Source organism: Typopeltis vanoorti, chromosome 11 (assembly GCF_054136105.1).
Source record: "Typopeltis vanoorti isolate ZY-2024b chromosome 11, IOZ_Tvanoo_1.0, whole genome shotgun sequence".
Lineage (NCBI taxonomy): Eukaryota > Metazoa > Arthropoda > Arachnida > Uropygi > Thelyphonidae > Typopeltis > Typopeltis vanoorti.
The window spans coordinates 102,026,046-102,045,882 of NC_143559.1; the positions used below are offsets into that span (position 1 = coordinate 102,026,046).

At 34.8% G+C, this 19,837-nt stretch overlaps 1 protein-coding gene across 4 annotated transcripts in view; it reads left to right on the plus strand.

Moving 5' to 3' along the window:
• LOC150101881 (ankyrin repeat domain-containing protein 13D-like) overlaps positions 1 to 19,837 on the plus strand; it is a 248,457-nt gene that overhangs the window by 175,650 nt on the left and 52,970 nt on the right. For all 4 annotated transcript variants that reach the window (XM_090400995.1, XM_090400994.1, XM_090400996.1 and 1 more), the window contains exon 11: positions 15,380 to 15,482. In XM_090400995.1, coding sequence (XP_090257121.1) covers positions 15,380 to 15,482 — 103 coding nt within the window. The remainder of the gene's footprint in view (positions 1 to 15,379; positions 15,483 to 19,837) is intronic.

The window sequence follows — 19,837 nt, forward strand, 5'->3', positions numbered from 1 at the left end:
CAAATGTTTTTGCAAAGTCCAAGAATATCGCTGTACAGGCAGCCCTCGGTTTACGACGGTTTAATTTACGGCGATTCTCAATAACGCTGGGTGCCTGCGCATGCTTTCTTACTGTAATGTGGTCTGACTGAGAAACAACGCTAGCAGGCACTCTAGTGTTTGAGTGTTTACCAAGCTACTACGACGTATATGTATCAAACCTAGTTTTACTGTTGAATCTACCTAATTATTCTATTTAATTTTTTTTACATATGTATTTAAATTGATAAAGTACGTAATTACATACCATATCTGATAAAAGAAGTGCAGAAAAGTTAGCAGAACTTGGTGTTAAGAAGTTCAAGTGTGAAATCAATCACACTTGAAAAGAAGATGGAGGTGATTTGAAGAATGGAAGATAGGCAGACATGTGCCTGTAGAAGTATGAACTTACCTCCATCAACTGTTACTACAATTATGAAAAATGCAGATACAATAAAACATTATTAAATTATTAAAACACTTAAGGAATAGAACAACATAGTTAAGGATATAAATTAAATTAAACTTTAATAAATATTTTCCGATATTTCGGCAATGTCACATTGCCATCTTCTAAAGGAACTTACAAAAAAGCACGTGCACGTAGGCACTACAAACACAGTAACTGGGAATGAAGAGATGAAGCTATTGTTCTCCTAAAAGTCCTTATGGTGCCCTCTAGCAGTCTAAGTAGGTGTTCTTGGCAGTTGGGCTGAAGGTCTGCTGATGTAAGCCTCCCAAATTTGGGGCAGTTGCATACAACCAAATTTGTTGAGGTTTGGAGAATTTCTTAGGGCTGAGGCTGATTCCATAAATAGTCTTTCGTATTTGTATTTGCTACGGTGTATTACTGTAGCTTTCTTCCACCGTATTCTGTGGCGTGTATCCAGAGCATGGTCCGCAAGACCAGAATGGCTGTACTTGTGAAACCGGATGTAGTCCTTGTGTTCAGAAATTCTGATATTCGCTGTCCTGCCTGTTTGGCCAAAGTAAGACAGATTACAACTGCAAGGGACCTGGTATACACCAGGTAGGTCTAGGGGAAGTGGTTGGTCTTTAGTGGAGCGGATAAGGGATGCCAATTTTCTGTAAGGTTTGTAACAGGAGTTTAGGTCATGCTTTTTTAAGATTTTGGTAATCTTTCCCGAGGTACCTCGGATGTAGGGAATGGTGATAGATTTAGAGTAATCCTTGTTGTGGAGGGGGGGAGGGGATCTGTGGTTTGTAGGTTCTAATATTTTTTGGACTTAGTCTGCACAACAATCTACTTCAGTGCTAAATGCAAAACATGTAAATTATAGAAGGGGTAAACTTCATGAAAAAAATGGAAAAATTATTATCATTATAGGTGGATGACTTGAATCAGAAAAACATTCCTCTGAAGCAGGCTGTTATAACTGAGAAAGCAAAAACAATTTTTGAGGATCTTAAAAAGACAGATGGTGGTGAAAAAACATTTTTAGGAAGCAGAGGTTATTTCATGAGATTTAAGTCTCGAAGTGAGTGCCATAGTGCCAAATCATGTGGTGAGGTGGCAAGTGCAGGTGTTGTGGTAGCAGCTGCTTTTCCTAAAGAATTTCAAGACTGTAGAACAAGGAAGTTATCCTCCTGATCTCATTTTTAAATGTTGATGAGACTGGGCTCTACTGGAAAAAATTGTCATCACGCACCTTCAATTCCTGTGAAGAATGTTCTGTGCTCCAGGTTTTAAAGCTGCAAAAGATAGACTTACGCTTTTGTTGGGTGCAAATGTCTCCTGAACTTTGAAGCTTAAACCAATGTTGGTGGATCATTCACAAACACCATGTGCCTTCAAGGGTCTAAAAGCCATGCTGCCAGTCTTTTGGAAATGGAACAAGAAAGCTTGGGGTTACAGAAGACATTTTTATAGATTAGTACACAAATTATTTTTGTCCTATCAAAGCTTTAAATATAATAATGTTACACATACTTCATGTGCATATTTTTTGACTGCACTGAACATAACTTTGTATCTCCCATTAAAATTGGGTTTGGTTTATGCCCGTGTTTTCAGTAATGGAAGTGAGGCATAAACCGAGGGCTGCCTGTATATGATTCTCCCTTATCTAACACACTTGTTATCTTATCGCATAAAATGCAAGTAAATTACTAAAACAGGACCTTTTACAAATCCATGCTGACCATCATAAAGAATGCTATGTCCATCAGCCAAGTCCTGTATTCTATTCCTTACCAATCTCTCCAACACCTTTTCTGGACACATTTGTCACACATCCTCACTCAGGCTGTCTTTTCTTCAAGGTCTACTGCAAACCTGCACGTGCACCCCCTCTCCCCCCACACATACACACCAATACAAAAACTGAGGATCATCAGCACACTGAGACTGATTATCGAATATAAAAACAAAGAATTACAAGAAAACTATCAACAAAATCCTTCATAAGAATGCTCCCAAAATAAAAAAAAATTCGTAGTTATTCTCTACATTATTTGGAATATCTGATAAAAATAGAATGCTATAAAAATATGATATTAAGCTGACTTTCAAACCACCCACAAAATTAAAAACCTTATACAATTGCTCTAAAGATCTCCTTCCCCACCTTGACAACCAAGGAATATATGAAATCCATTACACCTGTAATTTATCCTACCTAGGGGGGAAAGTAGTACACACATTCTTAATAAGACAAGAAAAACACAAACAACAGATTAAATCTCTTTATTATGGAAAATCGAGGCTTTCCAGTCATGCACTTCAAATATGCCACAGAATTGACTGGAAATGCATTGTCTTTATGTCATAATGAAACTTGGTATGGAAGAAAATTCAAAGAAGCTTGTAAGATGCTAATCCATCATCCTAATCTCAAGAGTGATGGATGAACACTTCCAAGAGTCTGGAAGGCCCATCTGCAACTCATATTGCATCTAGGAATAGAAGAACAGGATGACAAAACTTCTATAAATTCCAAACAAATAAAAACCTAATTGATGGACAATAAACGGAATCTAAAAATACCATGACTGTAGAGAATTTAACTAGTAGCAATTGATACGATTACACGTTCGCACAGTTAGCTTAGTGGCTTTGCGCTTCACAACCATATGACTGGGGAAGGAGTGTCCCAGGTTCGATTCCCGTCGAAGACGTGAAGAATTTGAGGATCTTCCTCAGCCATAGCCAAGTTAGCCGGTCTTGGGCACGGACAGTAGGGTTTTTTCCTCCAGTTTATCTGGCCTTTTTCATCCCACAAGCAGGCAAACCGGCCCTGTGAACATATGCTACTACAGCCAAAAATATATCCACACCCACCCAGCAGCAGGCTAGGCGACATGTCGGTTGGGAGTGGTACTAACAAGAAGTCGCATCTAAGTAACATGCGGACCCTGCATAGGAAGCGGGAATAACGCATAGTGAAAGAAGAATTGATATGATTACACCAATTTTTTTTTTAATTTTGCCCTTCCTCTTCTTTCTTTCCATCACCAGGCTAGGGTCACTGGTTAATAAAACAGCTATGCTGTAGCTTAATAAAGTGTATAGTAGTGTACCACTGTGTATGTTCTTGATGATGACCTTAATTTAAAGGTTGAAACATCGAATGTTATTTTATCTTAGTTTGATGTAGAGTAATTGCACCAACATGGAAATTTGCCTCCATAATTTCTATACAATAAATTCTGACCACTATGTAACCATGAAAGAAAGAAAGAAATAAGACAGTTGATGTGAAGTCAATAGCCTCTGTACCTTGTCAAGTATAATATACTTGATAATCAAGTGAAAAACTTCCTACAATTCATAATTACAGTCTTCAATAATTATTGAAGACTGTAATTATGAATTGTAATCATTAAAATTAATGATTATAATAATTAATTTTAACTGTACTTTCGCATCCCTAAGTTAATTATTACTGTGCAGGCATTTCTGTGGATTTTAAAGCAGAGTTAATTTACTAGTTACATCTTTTTTATTTATTGTTGTTTTCATACCATGTTTGTTACAGCATTTATTCAATTTAGTCTTAAAATCTTGTGGTTGTTCTCATTTAAGAGTACAAGATCATCTGCATAAGGAGCTGACAGAATCTATTTCCTTGCAGTTTTCTTATCTATAGCTCTGCTTCAGGTTGCCTCCTGAGTGATATAATCACTGGTTTTGTTATTTCATTCATACCCCCTTCTTCACTGAAAATTCAGGCTTAGCCATCTCTCAAGTCATAACTGCATGATTACGACTCTCTCCAGTTAGAGGCAAAGATTCGTGTATACCAATGCTTCTGGCAGTAGCATACATAAATTACAATATCTCTTTAGACTCACAAGTATCCTGTCATCCTTTTAATGATTGTCCTATTCCAATTTGAGACACAAGAAACTACTTTTAGCATCTTTGCCCTCTCATTCTCACACTCACTTACCTCAAGGGTATCTGCATAAATGCTCACCTACATCTTTCCCGATAACCTTAGCTTCTGTAATCTTGCAGTCTCTCACTGAACAAACTTTTTCTAGATTTGTGATTCCAACATGATATTGATAATGCAATCCATTGGTCAGAAGTGTTTTTGTAAAAAGCATCAAAAAAGTGTTACTTTTTTGATGCTTTTTACCCATAAATCAATTTTCTTACATTTTTTTCTGTATTCTGTAATGGTACATGCTGATTTTAATGTTTCTATGAAACATTAGAATCCACTTAAATATAAAGAGCTAATAAGCTTGCATTTATGCAGATACCTCAAGGGTATCTGCATAAATGCTCACCTACATCTTTCCCGATAACCTTAGCTTCTGTAATCTTGCAGTCTCTCACTGAACAAACTTTTTCTAGATTTGTGATTCCAACATGATATTGATAATGCAATCCATTGGTCAGAAGTGTTTTTGTACATCAGATTTTCCCATATTTCTAAAAACAGCCCACCACTCGCACAACCTATGTAGTGGCAATGACTTTCAAACTATTTCTCTCTCCTCTCCCCTTCTTCTTTTTTTGCTTCTTCCATTAACTATAATCTCCTCTCAGCTTTGATAAATATAGATGTTTATCTTCTATATTCTTCAAAATCTTCCTGTTACTTTTTTGATGCTTTTTACCCATAAATCAATTTTCTTACATTTTTTTCTGTATTCTGTAATGGTACATGCTGATTTTAATGTTTCTATGAAACATTAGAATCCACTTAAATATAAAGAGCTAATAAGCTTCATTTCTGCAATGAAAACGTTACTTAAATTAAGGGGATATTAAATCCCACATAGTTTTAAAACCGAATAAGAACCTCAAAGATTGGAATCAGAGAGTTTCTTGCCGAATATAGTAAACTATAAAGTATCGGCGACACTAGCGTTAGCAAATGCAAGTGATCCTAGTACGTAGTACAATACCAGACTACTCGTTGCAAAGGTGGAGGAAGTTCAGATCGCTATTCTTAGGTATTTTCCATAATGTAAAAACACATTTCCTAGGAAATGTATGCTGTTATTACATTATGGAGGGAGGTCACTACCCAGACCGGTTTCAGCCTTTTTTGAGGCTTCATCAGTGAGTAGCTAGACCTAATACCAAAGTGTATAGCGAAAAGAACTTATATACTCTATGAGCGAGTTATCCAAACAGGTGCAACCATTAAGTTACTTAAATGTAAAGAGCACGAGTCGTCCGGTATTGTACTACGTACTAGAATCACTTGCATTTGCTAACGCTAGTGTCGCCGATACTTTATAGTTTACTATATTCAGCAAGAAACTCTCTGATTCCAATCTTTGAGGTTCTTATTTGGTTTTAAAACTATGTGGGATTTAATATCCCCTTAATTTAATTAGAATCCACATTAAATAATTCTAAAGAATTCTACATAATTATAATGGGTGATTTTAATACCAAGATTGGAAGCAGAGATGACCATCTGAACTCCATCGGTAAATTTGGATTTGGACAGAGGAATGAAAGAGGAGAAAGACTTATTGAATTCGCAGAAGAAAATAACCTCTTTATTATGAACAGCTTTTTCAAGAAGAAAATCAACTGAAAATGGACTTGGAGAAGCCCAAATGGACAAACTTACAATAAAATAGACTTCATAAATAATACCGAAGTGCTTAATAGATTTAATACAGGAAGTGACCACAGACTAGTAAGGGCAAAAGTATGGATCAACAAAGAATACAAACGGAATAAGCTCATAAGAAAAAAGTCCAATTTAGTGAATCTACGAAACCTCTACCACAATAAAAGTTGTTATAGAGAATCACTCAAAAATGAACTAAAAAAGTTAAACAGCTATTACTATCGATAACTAACTGTTAATTTTAAGGAAAGAACAACGTATATTATTATGTTAACTAAATAACTTTAATATTTCCAATATTTCGGTAATGTTACATTACCATTTTCAGGGAACATAAAAATTAATGAAATGTGCATGCAGGCACTAACACTGAGCAGAAATGGCTGAAGAAAACAACTGAAGTCAGTCCTAAAGTGCCACCTAGTGGGCCAAATTGGGTATTAATCTTGGCTTGCATTCGTCCTAAGAATGCAAGCCTCCCATATTTGGGGTAGTCTCATGCATCCAAATTTATTGAGGTTTAGGGAGTTTTTTAAGGCTGAGACTGATTCTAAGAATAATCTCTCTTATTTAAACTTGCTGCGGTGTAGTAAGGAAGCTTTCTTCCAACGTATTTTATGGCAGGTGTCCAAGGCATGGTCAGCAAATCCTGAGTGGCTATAACAGTGGAAACGGATATAATTCTTATATTCAGATATCCTGATATTAGCAGTCCTGCCTGTTTGGCCATAGTAAGACAGTTTACAACTACAAGAGACCTGGTAAACTCCAGGTAGGTCTAGAGGAAGTGGCTGGTCCTTGGAAGAGCGGATAAGAGATGTCAATTTTTGATATGGTTTGTAACAAGTTGTCAAGTCATATTTTTTTAAGATTTTTGTTAACTTTTCAGAAGTACCTCGAATATAAGGAATAGTGACAGATTTAGAGTAGTCCTTGTTGGGGGGGGGGGGGGGGGGGTTAACTGGTTTTAATATTTTTTGGATTTTATTGGGATTGTATCCATTGGCTACAAAGGTGTTAAGAATATGAATAAGTTCAGTAGTAGGGGCATTGCTATCTGAACTGATTAATTTTGCCCTTTTATAAAAAAGGTTTTATAATCCTATATTGTTGGGAGGGAGGATGATGTGAACGCTGGTGAATATATCTACCTATATGTGTAGGTTTTCTGTAAACTGAGAAAGCCAGGGATCCATTAGGCTGGCATGTAATCAGAGTATCTAGGAAAGGGAGATTATTGTTTTATTTTTCTAAGGTAAACTGGATCGTAGGGTGCTGATTCTTTAGGTGTGAAAAGAAGTTTTCGAGTGTGTATAGGCCATCCGGCCAAATAGCGAACACATCATCTACATAGCATAGCCAAACAATAGGTTTAAGTGGGGCTGAGTTTAAGGCCTTTTCTTCGAAGGTCTCCATAAAGAAGTTGGCCAGAGGTGGAGAGAGTGGAGAAACCATGGCAGTCCCCTCTATTTGTTTGTAGAATTTTCCTTGCCAAACGAAATAGCCTGAGTTCATGGTGAACTGAAATAGGGCTGAGATATCGGGAGGAAGTTTGCCTTGGATGAGGTCCAAAGTATCTTTGAGTGGAACATTGGTGAATAAGGAGGAGACATCAAAACTGACCATTATGTCAGTGTGTTGGAGTGAGAGGTTTTCTATACTGGCTTTAAAGTGGACTGAATTTTTAATGTGTGAAGGTGTCTTGCCAGTATATTGTGTGAGCACTTTGGCTAAATGTTTGGCTAGTTTGTATGTGGGGGAATTGATGCCGTCCACAATGGAACGTAAGGGCACATTCTGTTTCTGGATTTTTGGAAGTCCATATATTCTGGGGGGGGGGGTCTAGAGCTAAAAGGTTTTAGTTTATTAGTAATTTCCACAGGCCAAGAAGTAACCTTCTTAAGGAGCCTAGAGTGTTCTGATTTGGGAGCTGGTAGGAGCATATTCTACAGGGAGGTAAGTAGCCCTATCTAATAGCAAGGAGGAAAGCTTTTGTTTTATTTAGAACTACAGTGGCATTTCCCTTATCCGCTTTAGTAATTTTTATTTTACTGTTATTTTTTAATTCCTGTAGAGCTTTGAATTCTTCTTTAGAAAGGATGCATTTTGGAGGTTTAGCTTTAGTGAGAACACTGGCTGCATCTAGTCTGATATTGTTGGCAATATGGTTGGGAAGGTTGCAGATATTATGTTCTAATTGAATCATTATTTCTTCAGAAGGATTTTTTTTTGGTGTTATAGCGAAGTTGTGGCCTAGGGAGAGCATGCTTGATAGGTTCAAGGTTAGGGATGACAGGTTTATTACTGTGTTGAGAGGCAGTTGAGGTTTGCTAGCTGAGTTCTTTTTCAAACTTTCAAATTTTTTGATGTGCCAACAACGTACTTTTTGGAATTCCTTATTTGCTGAATAATTAGAGACATTGGAGAAGATCGTCCAAAGATCATCATTTAGCATAGAGGTAAGCTCTTCATTCGCTAGAAGAAATAAGTAGTTCACACTACTTATTTCAAATACCCTACTCTTGTATCTTGAAGTTTGAAGATATTGCCATCGACAATAACACCAATGAGATTCATTTCTAGGATCAATATTTAGTCAAATTCTGACTAAATATTGATCCTTCCTATATTGCATAACATTACACATTCCTGAAAAGAGGCATTTTTCAGTGTTGTGAGTGTTGCTTACTCTACACTTCAGTATTATGAATGAGAGAAAGTTAATGAGGAAGAAGAAACTTGTTAACATTGAATTTGAAGACCTGTAGATTGTACTCTTTAAGAAATAAATAAGATGGTGGAATGAGTGAAGAAGAAAAGTTTGTTGAGAGTTTAACTGTGAAGAAATGCTCTTGTTTAACAGATTTAGGAGATAGTAGGGGAATTATCAATGCCAGTTTTGATTAACATTAACCTTTGAAATATTAGTAGAAAATGCAAGCAGCAGAAACTGAACATCTGTCAAAAGAGAGAAAGTGAAATTTTTTAATGATGGTTTTCTTCATCATTTTAGAAATAACTAAAAAGAAAAATTGAATAATTTTAATATGTTTATGCCAAGACATTATCCAAACATTTCCATGTTCAAGCCATTCATATGAGGTATGAGTTTAATATGGGTTAATTGTCGGTCTCAAGGATTTTTCATGTTCAGAATAATAGAAGGGCATTTACCAAACATCAAATGCAAAAAAAGGTGGATGCAAGAGTTGGACAAAATTAGTTTTCAGTGTGATAATTGTGATAAGTTTGATTATTGGCTTGCGGTTGTATCAAGCTTTAGTATAAACAGAAAGAAAGATAAAGATGTAGATGAAAGCCAACTGTGATATTCTTTATTCTTCTTTAAATACTTAATGATTCAATCCACATAGATTACAAATAGAGATAATGTATGACTCCCTTATACTTGAATTACACCAAGTAACAAACCATCTTCCTCTGTAATAGTATTTCAATCCTAATTGCTAATTTGATTTCCATGTATAAGGTTTGTATTGCTTTACATAAGATTTATTGAATAGTTTGCCATTGGCTCTGTCATATTTGTTCCCATGTTATTTCTCAACTATTTGCCAGTTAAGTAAAAATCTAGCCTTGACAGCCTCTTTTGGCCAAAATCTGTTATAATTCATTTTCCCCTTCAGGGAAAATTTGATGAAATATATTACATAATACATAAATCTTTCTTGAGATGCTCAATTAGGAAATTATAAATTTCCTAATAATTACAACATACAATAATACAATACAATTTCCTAATAACAATATTCTTTCTTGCATTTTCCAGATTTATCTTTCCTTTTCCACATCTTTGATATAGTCTGACATGCATATCTCTTGACTGACCTATTTCTCCAGCATAGCCCAATACACATGAACAAATGATTTTGAGTGGTGAGTGGAAAGGTTTTGGAGGGCAAAGGGCACAATCTTTTTTTTTTGGGGGGGGGGTCGCCTTTAAACCTTGTTGCAAATCTTTTGATCTCTATGTGATCGATGTAAAGGAGAAGTGGTACTGCTTCTCTATATTCTTGTTTATTACAACTATTTTTTTTAAGAGGCTGTTTTTCTTATTAGTTTTTGATTATAACAATTTTGTGAGAAGATGAGACTGAAGTGTTTGAGTTCTTGGCTTGTTTTATCTGTACTGCTGGAAATGTTAAATGTCCTTTCCTGAGGTTTTTATAATATATTGTAAATTTGGTGTCACGTTTTTTTATTAATTTTTGTTGCTTCTGTATTCTCCTCTGTCGTCGTTTGATATCTTTATATAAATCTTTTCTTTTCCCTTATCCTTATATAAATTTTTTCTTCTTATTTCTACAGTATTATCTTTATCCTTATGTCAATTCCTAAATCTTTAATATTGTCTTGTTCCCTTATATACCTCTATTAACTTTAAACTTATGCCCTTCTGTTCCTTATATTTTACCTCCAGTATTCCTATTTTTATGCCAAGGATCTCTAGATATTTATTTGAATTAGTGACTGCGCCTCAGGAGTTCCTTTTATGGCATTAAATATTACTACTTTCGGTAGATAGCCTTCCTTGCACTTATATACAGTCGTGACTACCCCTTTACTTTAATTTTGTATTAATTATCTATCTGTCCTGCTCACAAGCTCGGTTGTTTTTGAGAACAATGCATTAAAGAATTAAATATCAGGCGACACTATTAATATTTAAACAACAAATTCAATTCACATAAAACAATTTACACTAAGCTTGCAGTAATAGGATAAAGCATCTCAATTCAGATCTATATAAATCAATTAGTTAACTTCCTGTAGTTTAGTCACACAAATTATATCACATATTTAACTAGGTTTCCTATTATAACACAAATCATTTACGCTGAGCATTGGTACATGTTACTTAACTGCTAACTCTTAAATATCGAGCACATAGACCTATTTTTTATACACAAACGCTCCTTCCCTTTTATGCTGGGAATATTCTATAGGCTAATTTCATCAATTTGGTAAACAGTTACACTGACGTATTTCACATACAAATTCCTGACTATTATTTAACTTCTAATCTTCAACTGTTAATTATGCCTATTTTGATCAGCATGTATTTACAGTCCACTAATAAAAGGTCCCTTAAAAACTCAAAGAAAAATTGGAAAAACAGATACTTTGGTGGTGACTACCCTCTATTGATCTGGCTTCACACTGGAGCTCTGTTCCTTTTTCTTCTGTGTCAGGTTTTCGCTCCCTGCTTGTGCCGGCGATAGACTTGTTGACGGCCTGCGAATCAGTATCTTCCCAGGACACGGGCGGAAGTTTTTCAGTTTACGGAGTAGTTGCATGTGTGTAGAAGGCAACGGAGCAATTTCCTTCCACTTGAAGATTCCTTCTCCTTGGACTATATCTCCTGGCATAGAGTTGTCATCAGTGGTCTATCCATTGCCTGGCAGATCGGCTCCTCTCATCCTTCCCTTAGGCCTCTGGCATACGTTCTCCAGAAGTCGCGTTCCCGATGGCGTACATCTGGCAGATAACTGCCAGCGACTTCCTGCTGACTGACCAACGATCTCTGGGTCACCGATGAAAACTTCTGGAACCGAATCATATCCCCCCCCTTTTGCGATCTTTTCGCCAACGCCTTTTATTCTCTCACTTACGAATCCTTGTACAGAGATATTCCTTGAACATTTCGGTGAAAACCCTTGATCCCTTTCTCTGACTGATCCTTTAATTGTTTTTCTTCAACACTCCCCAAATCCTATTCGTTCTGGCAGCAGACATTTGTTTGAATCTTTTGTCGGTCCATCTAGCACTGACCTTGAGCATTTCCATGTAGAATACACACACACAAAATTTGATGTCTTTATAAAGAGCTAAAAATACACTGTTTACTAGTGGCAAGGTATTGCCTTAATCCTACACCTTCTAGAATATTCCCTTATTTGGTAGAGAGCATACACAATTCCCATAGGGATTATTTACATTTAACAAACATCTATGTACAGGTTACAGTTCTTACTGGGTTTAACCTTGGTAAAATTTTATGTAAAAATGCTTAGTCTTTATGGAGCTACATAAATATTTTTACAATATCTATATTCTGATAGATGATGGTGTGGTAGGTGTCTTGGAGATACTTCTTATGTGTAGACTTTCTATAGACTGAATGAATAGTTGAGTTTATTTTGTTTGGAGAGGGAGAGTGTCTAAAGAAAGACAGGGATTTGTTTTCTAATTCAACAGTGAACTTTATATGCGTATGAATGTTAAGTTGATTGGCAAAGTCCTGTTCTGTCACATTGGGCTCTGTAGTGAATATATCATCTACATAACATTGCCAAAATTTTGGTCATAAACTATTGTCCTCTAAGGCCAGTTTTTCAATTTCCATGAACAGGTCGACTAAAAGTGGAGATAGTAATGAATCTATTGCCAGGCTCTCTTTCTGTTCATTGTATTTGTCCTTGAATTGGAAGAGCAATACCTATGTAATTTTCAAATAACATCAGTAAATTAATGATTATTATTATGTGACACCTCCAGGGAGTCCAAGGACTCATCACAGAGAGGACACTGTACACTGCTTTGTTGAATATATCTTAGTCTCTCCACTACTGCTTAATTCTCATTCTAAGACACTACTACCAACAATGCCATCTACCACCCATCATCACCAACAAAGGTATTTTTTTTATCTGTAAATTGTATGTGTGTATGTTCTGAAGGCTGATTTGTCTGTATGTGGGATGAAAAAACCCGAGTTTCAGGGAGGAAAAAAAAAACCTGCTACAGCTTTATGAAATCAATTAACTCGCCTTCAACTGAAAAAGACCTTATAAGAATTCCCCTCGTCATGATGAGAATCAAAGCTAGGTCTTTTCCGATCAAAGAGCGCAATGTTCTGCTGTTCTTCCTATTACGCTATGGAGGCAGTAATGTTGAGGCTTACCAGTAAGTTGAGTACTATATCCTTCAATTTTTTTTTTTTTTTTTTTTTCATTGATTTTCTATGGATCTCCCATGAAGTGTGTGGTTTTTCTTTACATGAGAGCCCCATCTAGCCTATATATGGGGTCCACCAGATGTTGAAAAGAATTCATTCACTGTAGGTTGTGTGGATATATTCATTTTGTGTTATTTCTTTGCTCTTCGTAATATTTGTATACAGCAATCCCTCGATTAATGCGCCTAATGTGTTCTTTAAAACAGGTGCATTAATCGAAAACTCACTAATCAAATATAATAACCTATGGGGAAATGTATAATTCATTTCTCAGATTTCTTTTTTGACCCTTAATTTTTTTTATAAAAGAATTAGGGTATGTCTCAGGGCATGGTTAAAGTAAAACCATGAAGCTGAAAGACAATAAAACATATTCAGAATATAAATTTATTATTCTGCTTCTTAAAGAATTGAGCTAATGTAGTTTGGCAGGCATTCTGTTTCTTGTTTTCATACAACTGACAGTTTGGCCCTATTGCCTCTTCTGCAAATTTTACTGGTTCTCTCTACACCAGAATCAGTCTCTAAGCATTGCTGCTTAAAAACTTCAATTGTACGAAAACTATTTTCGCATTGTTTCTGTGAAACCTCTTTGGACTTGTCAGTGATTGAATTTTCTTCAGGATCTTCCTGCAGTGAGTGCATCTAAATTTAGCAGGTCGGAATTACTCAACTACTCAATGAGATTTAATTAACTTAGATTCATTTGAAAAGCCTCTAAAATCATTTGCACAGTGTGGAAGAATGTGTTTCCAAATGGCTCGCATGTTGCTAGCAGTAATTTCATTTGACTTTGCTACTTTTTAACCAGGCTGAGATTTCTCTGATTTGGCTAGAAAAGTCTTGCAAGGCATTCTCTTCCAAAAAAAGGCCGGTTTCATCGACATTAAATATGTGTTGATCACAATAGTCCCCTGCTTACACAATTTTCTTCAAAATCTCTGGATATCGTTTTATCTGCACTTGCAGCTTTGCCTATGATTAGTACATTATGTAGGCTATTTCTCTTTTTGAAACGCTCAAATCACCCAGCACTAACGTGGAATTCTTCTTTTCCATCGTTGATAGCCCTTTTTTCAGGTTACAAAGAGATTTTTTATTTAATAAGGCCAGTGTATAGAGGGATCTGTTTTTGGTTACAATCTTCAATCCATGTAAAAAGAAGTCTCTCTAATTCAATCATTATAATACTTTGATTTTCGGTGCATGTATGATGAACTTGAAGCAGCCTTACCTTTCTCTTTTTATTCAGCAGTTGATTCACCCATTTTTGTGTTCTTGTCCTATCTTTGCTCTGGACTCGCCTTGTTCATTTTTCTTTATTATTTCAAATTTGTGGCCAGTCCAATCAGATTACTTTTTGAATCATTTTAACACTTCTATTTTTTGCTCACTAATTCTTTTACTCATGATTAAAGGTTAGGAAAATAATTTAAAATAAAAAAGTAAGGAAAACAATTGCATGAGATATGATCAGCAATCTCCTTTACACAGCAGCTTGCTGATCAGGATCACGACATAAATTTTGGCAGTAAATTTGGAACCTAGTGTACACAGAAATAGTGTAGTATGCCAGTAAAAAATAATTTTGTAAAATGTTTCAAATCGGTAGCTAAATTATTTCATCCTGGTGAGTGATTTTTTTAAAATAGTTAGCCATAAAACAAGTATAGATCAAAAATTTTGAAGTCTGTAACATTTATTTTTAAGATATATGTAGGCGCACTAATCGAATTTGGGTATCGAAAAAAAATGACGCACTAATCGCGGGCGCATTAATCGAGGGATTGCTATATATGAATGTACAGTTCACATCTGAAAGAAGTATGTTTTTTTTTCAATACTTTGTTATGCACTTTTTTCCTCCTAGTGTGATATTTATTTTAACCTGCTCAACAACAGCTTTCTTCCTCTTTCATACCCTATGTTCTTGTATCAATAACAAGTTTGAAGATATTGCCATCAGTGATAATGTAATCAATCAGCTCTTGTTGGATGCATTTTCTCTCAACCTCTTGAAATATGTTAATAATTATTAGATACAACTATATATGTTTACCAGCTGCAGTTATTATTGAAAGTATGAAAAATAAAACTACTTTGGTAGTTATTTGGAATATTTAATATTCTGGAAATAACAAAAAGTGACAATTATTATATATCACTTTTCATTTTGTGATTAATTATAATAATATTTGCTTTTTAGTAGTGCATGATATATATTATAATGCAACAGTAGTTTTGTTAATTTTAATATTTATTGGATTTTCAAAGTCTTGCAACCATTCATAATTTAATAACTATAATCTGATAGATCCTGCCAATTGTAGATTTGATGGCCATCAGTAGTACTCATTTTGCAAAACTGAGGGATTTTATCACCTTACAGCTTCCTTCAGGATTTCCTGTGAAAATTGGTATGTTGATCAGTTTTCTTGCCACATTTTAAATTTACTATATCTATCTCTTATAGAAATAATAAATAAATAAATATAAAATATAATAATATCTTGATTATCTGATCTTCATTTAATTGAAAATTCTAGTTTCCAACTTTGTACTTTAGAAAGAATAAAAACATCACATCAATTAAATATTAACTCCCTAATTAATAATTGGTACATTTTACTTGTGAAATTAAACAGTGAGACTTCTTTTTTAATGCTTTATGGCCCATTGCAAGAATGAAATATAAGAAATTTTAAGGCTAAAAGAAAGAAACCGATATAAAGAAAAGGGAAGCTGATGGTCAGAAATAAATTCCAGACAATAAAGAACTTTGATGTTCTTTTTTAAGAACTGGAAGTTGTGGAATACTTCAGGGAGGAGTCTGTTCCACAGAACTGAGGTAGATGGCATGAAAAATGAGTAGTATGAATGTATACTGTAGGTTTACCTTTTGTGGGTGGGAGTCAAAATGTGTTAGTAAAAATTGGAGAGAAGGCTTGGACTAATAATGGCAATTACCTGGTGAAATGCATACATAGATCATGACACTAGTCATTACCAAAACCATGTGCCAGTATAAAAATGTGAATAGATTCACTTAAGAGAACAGAAAAAACTAGTGATCCTAATGTTGAGCAGAATAAGATGAGTATTACATTGAAAAGAAAAATTAATACAGAATTTTTGGAAGTACATTTCTTAAGAAGAACCAAATGTAAAAGTATTAACAGAGAAGAAAAGTTTGAAGAACAAGAATCAAAACTTAGAAACCAATGGCAAAAGCTGAAGAAAATATCAACTTATTCAGTAAGAAAAACTTATCATAAAGGTGTCTGAAAAAATAGAAAAATTAGAACTCCTTTGTGGGCACAATAAGCTAAAGAACTAATGCATGAAAGAAGAAGAAATCATATAGTAAAGTTCCTATCTCGTAAGTTAGAATTTGCTCAAATATAGAGAAAATATAGGATAATAGGAGAGTTACACGTAAAAGTAACTAAGCAGAAGTCAAAAGAAAAACTTAGAAAGAATATAGAAGATGGATATTTTGAGGCTATCAAGAAATTTCAGATCTCTGATTCCACAAGAGGATTCAGCGATCATAAAGGTGATAGAAAAATTGAAGATAAGGATATTCTAGATACCTGGAGTTATCCCTTTGAAAACCATTATATGTGTTACCAAGTGAGAGAACAGTTGAGAGAAAATATCCATGAGTAAGAAATGAGCAGTACATATCAACACTCAAATCCATCAGCAACTGAAGTGCTGAAAAGACAGCTAAAATATTTGACATGAAAGCAAAAAAGGGTTCTGAAGTTCAACAGTGGCAATGCATTATTCAGAAGTGTTAGTCATAAGGTTGAACTCTAGGGTTAGTTTTCTTACTGGGTATTTCAAGAATGATTTATGTAAATATACATGAGAAAATGCTAAGAAAAATTGTCGATGGGTAAATTGGATGAATTACAGGCTAGATTTCGACCAAATTATTCCCTTATGGCAGTCAAAAAATCATATGAAAGTAAAGATCTCTATTTAAGCTTTGTTAATCTCAAAAATAAATAAATATTAGTAATTATTGTTTTAATTATAATAAAGTATACCATGAGCAAAACTATTCAGAACACTAAATCTGAATGCTGTAAATTGAACTTTATATATGCACACTGCTTGAAAAGAAGTCAGTGGATCCCCACCCCACTCAATGGACTGGGTGCATCATTGCCATGTAACAAGTCACACATTTGTAAGCCAGTATAAACTGGAGGAATATTATTTAAATTAAGGGGATATTAAATCCCACATTGTTTCAAAACCGAATAAGAAACTCATAGTTTCATATCAAATATAGTAACTATAAAAGTATCGGTGACTACTAGCGTAAGCTAAAGCACGTAGTACAAACTAGGGCAACTCGTGGGGAGAGTTCTGTGGTGGGGAAAGTTCTGATCGCTATTCCTAGTATTTCCCATAATGTAAAACCCATCTCCTAGAAGATGTATGATGTTATGCATTATGGTGGGAGGTCACTACCCAGACCGGTTTGATATTTATTGAGATCTCATCAGTGAGTAGCTAGACCAAAATAATAATAAGGGTATTTCAAGAACCTTGCACTACACAAATAACCACAATTTGTGGCACATCTACTTCTATAGTGTTAAATTCTGATCCCCGAACTGTTGTTCTTCACTGTTGCATGGATGTGAACTATGACCTTGTTCACGTCCATGCTTGCAAATTCAATTCTGTCTTACTTTTGACATCCAAATTTCTGGAGATGAGATTTCTCTTCTTTGGGATATCTCTAATCTCCAGTCTTTCTTGGCATAAACATATTACTAGTATTACCTCTTCAGCATCAAAGAAATTAGGTTTTCTCCTTTCACTGTAGGCATTATTTTACCTCTACACATTCACAAATTCAGCATTCCACAAACTACAATGTGCAGCCATATAAAAAGTTTGTGTTTTGGTCATTTACAGTTCATCAGCAAACCTTATAGACCAGAATGGAAATGTTAAAGTTGTCAAAATGTTTAGTACTTCCTGGGGCTGCCACCCTATGGTCAAGTGTTTATCACCGATGAATGTGTGATATTTCAGTGACTATTTTTGAAATATGATCTTCCCAAGTCCCCCTTCCTTATTTTTTAATGGTATTTCCTAATAAGTCAGTAGAGTTCTTCCATGAAGTGGTTACTTGGTATGGTTTGGAGAACATTTCCTTTGTGTGTGAACTATTCCAAGAAGTATAAATAATAATAATGGAAAATATAATTTATTACATTAATAATGGTTACTAGAATGACCTTTTATATTATGCATATTCTTTAGCATTTTCTAAGTTAAAAATAAAAAATTTTTAACTTATTTTTTTAATTTTTTGGAAAGTTAATTTTCATTAAATATTCTGTTTTGCCCAGTCTGCATTCTGCTCTCCACAGGTTAGTTGTCAAGCATATTTGTTAGCCCTGATCATGTGCATTCTCTGTACACTGGATCGTTCAAGAATTCTCTCGAGTTCCATCACAAAAACTCAAATCTCAGTACATGGATCCTTGTGGGTTTACATCAAGGAGCGTATATCTGAATAGTGATTTGAATAGTTTCACCCACCATAATAATATGAATTTACAAAGGATATCATAACAGCGTATACTAATGTCATGATAACATTGGACAGTATACAGATATTTTTAATGAGTGAATAATGGTTAACACATGTAAAAAGAACTATAGATTTATTGCCTCCAATATTTCATCCTTGTTACAAGAACATCATCATGAAGAATAAAAGGAAGCAATAAAACAGCATTCAACACTGATGTCACTATTGGAGTCTTGGTCACAGCTACATGAGCAAGGTAACATGGTGTTCAGAGAAAACAATGGACAGTTAATCAGATACAAAGATTACATATATTATTTAAAAAAAAAAAAAGCTATGGACAGTTGGTTCCCTTTCAGAATATGTATATAGACATACAATCAGTGCTTGATATTCAGACTGTCATGAAGCTTCAAAGCTATTTGAGCAGAGTACCCAAGTTTGATTCCAGTGAACTCTTTGGGTAGTGTCACTGACATGGAAAGCAAGGCTGGATTCATCAGATTCCAAGTATTTGATGTAATCTTGATTGTAATTCATAGATTAAACTTGTGAATAACTTATATTATTCATTCTGTTGTCTCTTTAAGGTAGGGTATGTCATCTCTTCTTAACATCTGGTTAAGGAATGATGTTTGTTCAGGATTCTTCGAACAGAGGCTGAATTATATCCATTAGCAGTCAGTAATTTTTTTGCTTAGTTCTTCCTGTAGAAGGGATTCAGTAGAATAGATGGAGTGAGCTCAATGCATACATTTTGATAATGCCTATCTTATGTGATGAAGATGGTGTGAGGATTCATCAGTGTATCTGTCAATAAAGAGAAGTTTCAGATGATGGACAGAGAACTATGTTGAGTATAGATGGGTGTTATTAAAAATATCCAGTGAGAGAAGGCTATTGTTTGATTGACATTCAATAGTGAACTCAATCTGGTTGTATATGGAGATGTTTTATTTAGAAATTGTAGTAATTGTATCTGAGTGTGACTTGATTGCATATACATCTACAAAATGAAGCAAATATGAGAGAGCTATATGGAACTAAAAAGTTGGCTTTTTTTTAGGTGTTCCATAAAATAGTCTGCTAGTGGAGGAGAGATGGAATGGTTCAGAGCTGTTTCTTCAGTTTGTTTGTATAGGGTGGGCCAGAAATCACAAAGGGGGTCTGAAGTTTTAATAACTTTTGTTTAATTAATTTTTTAATTTT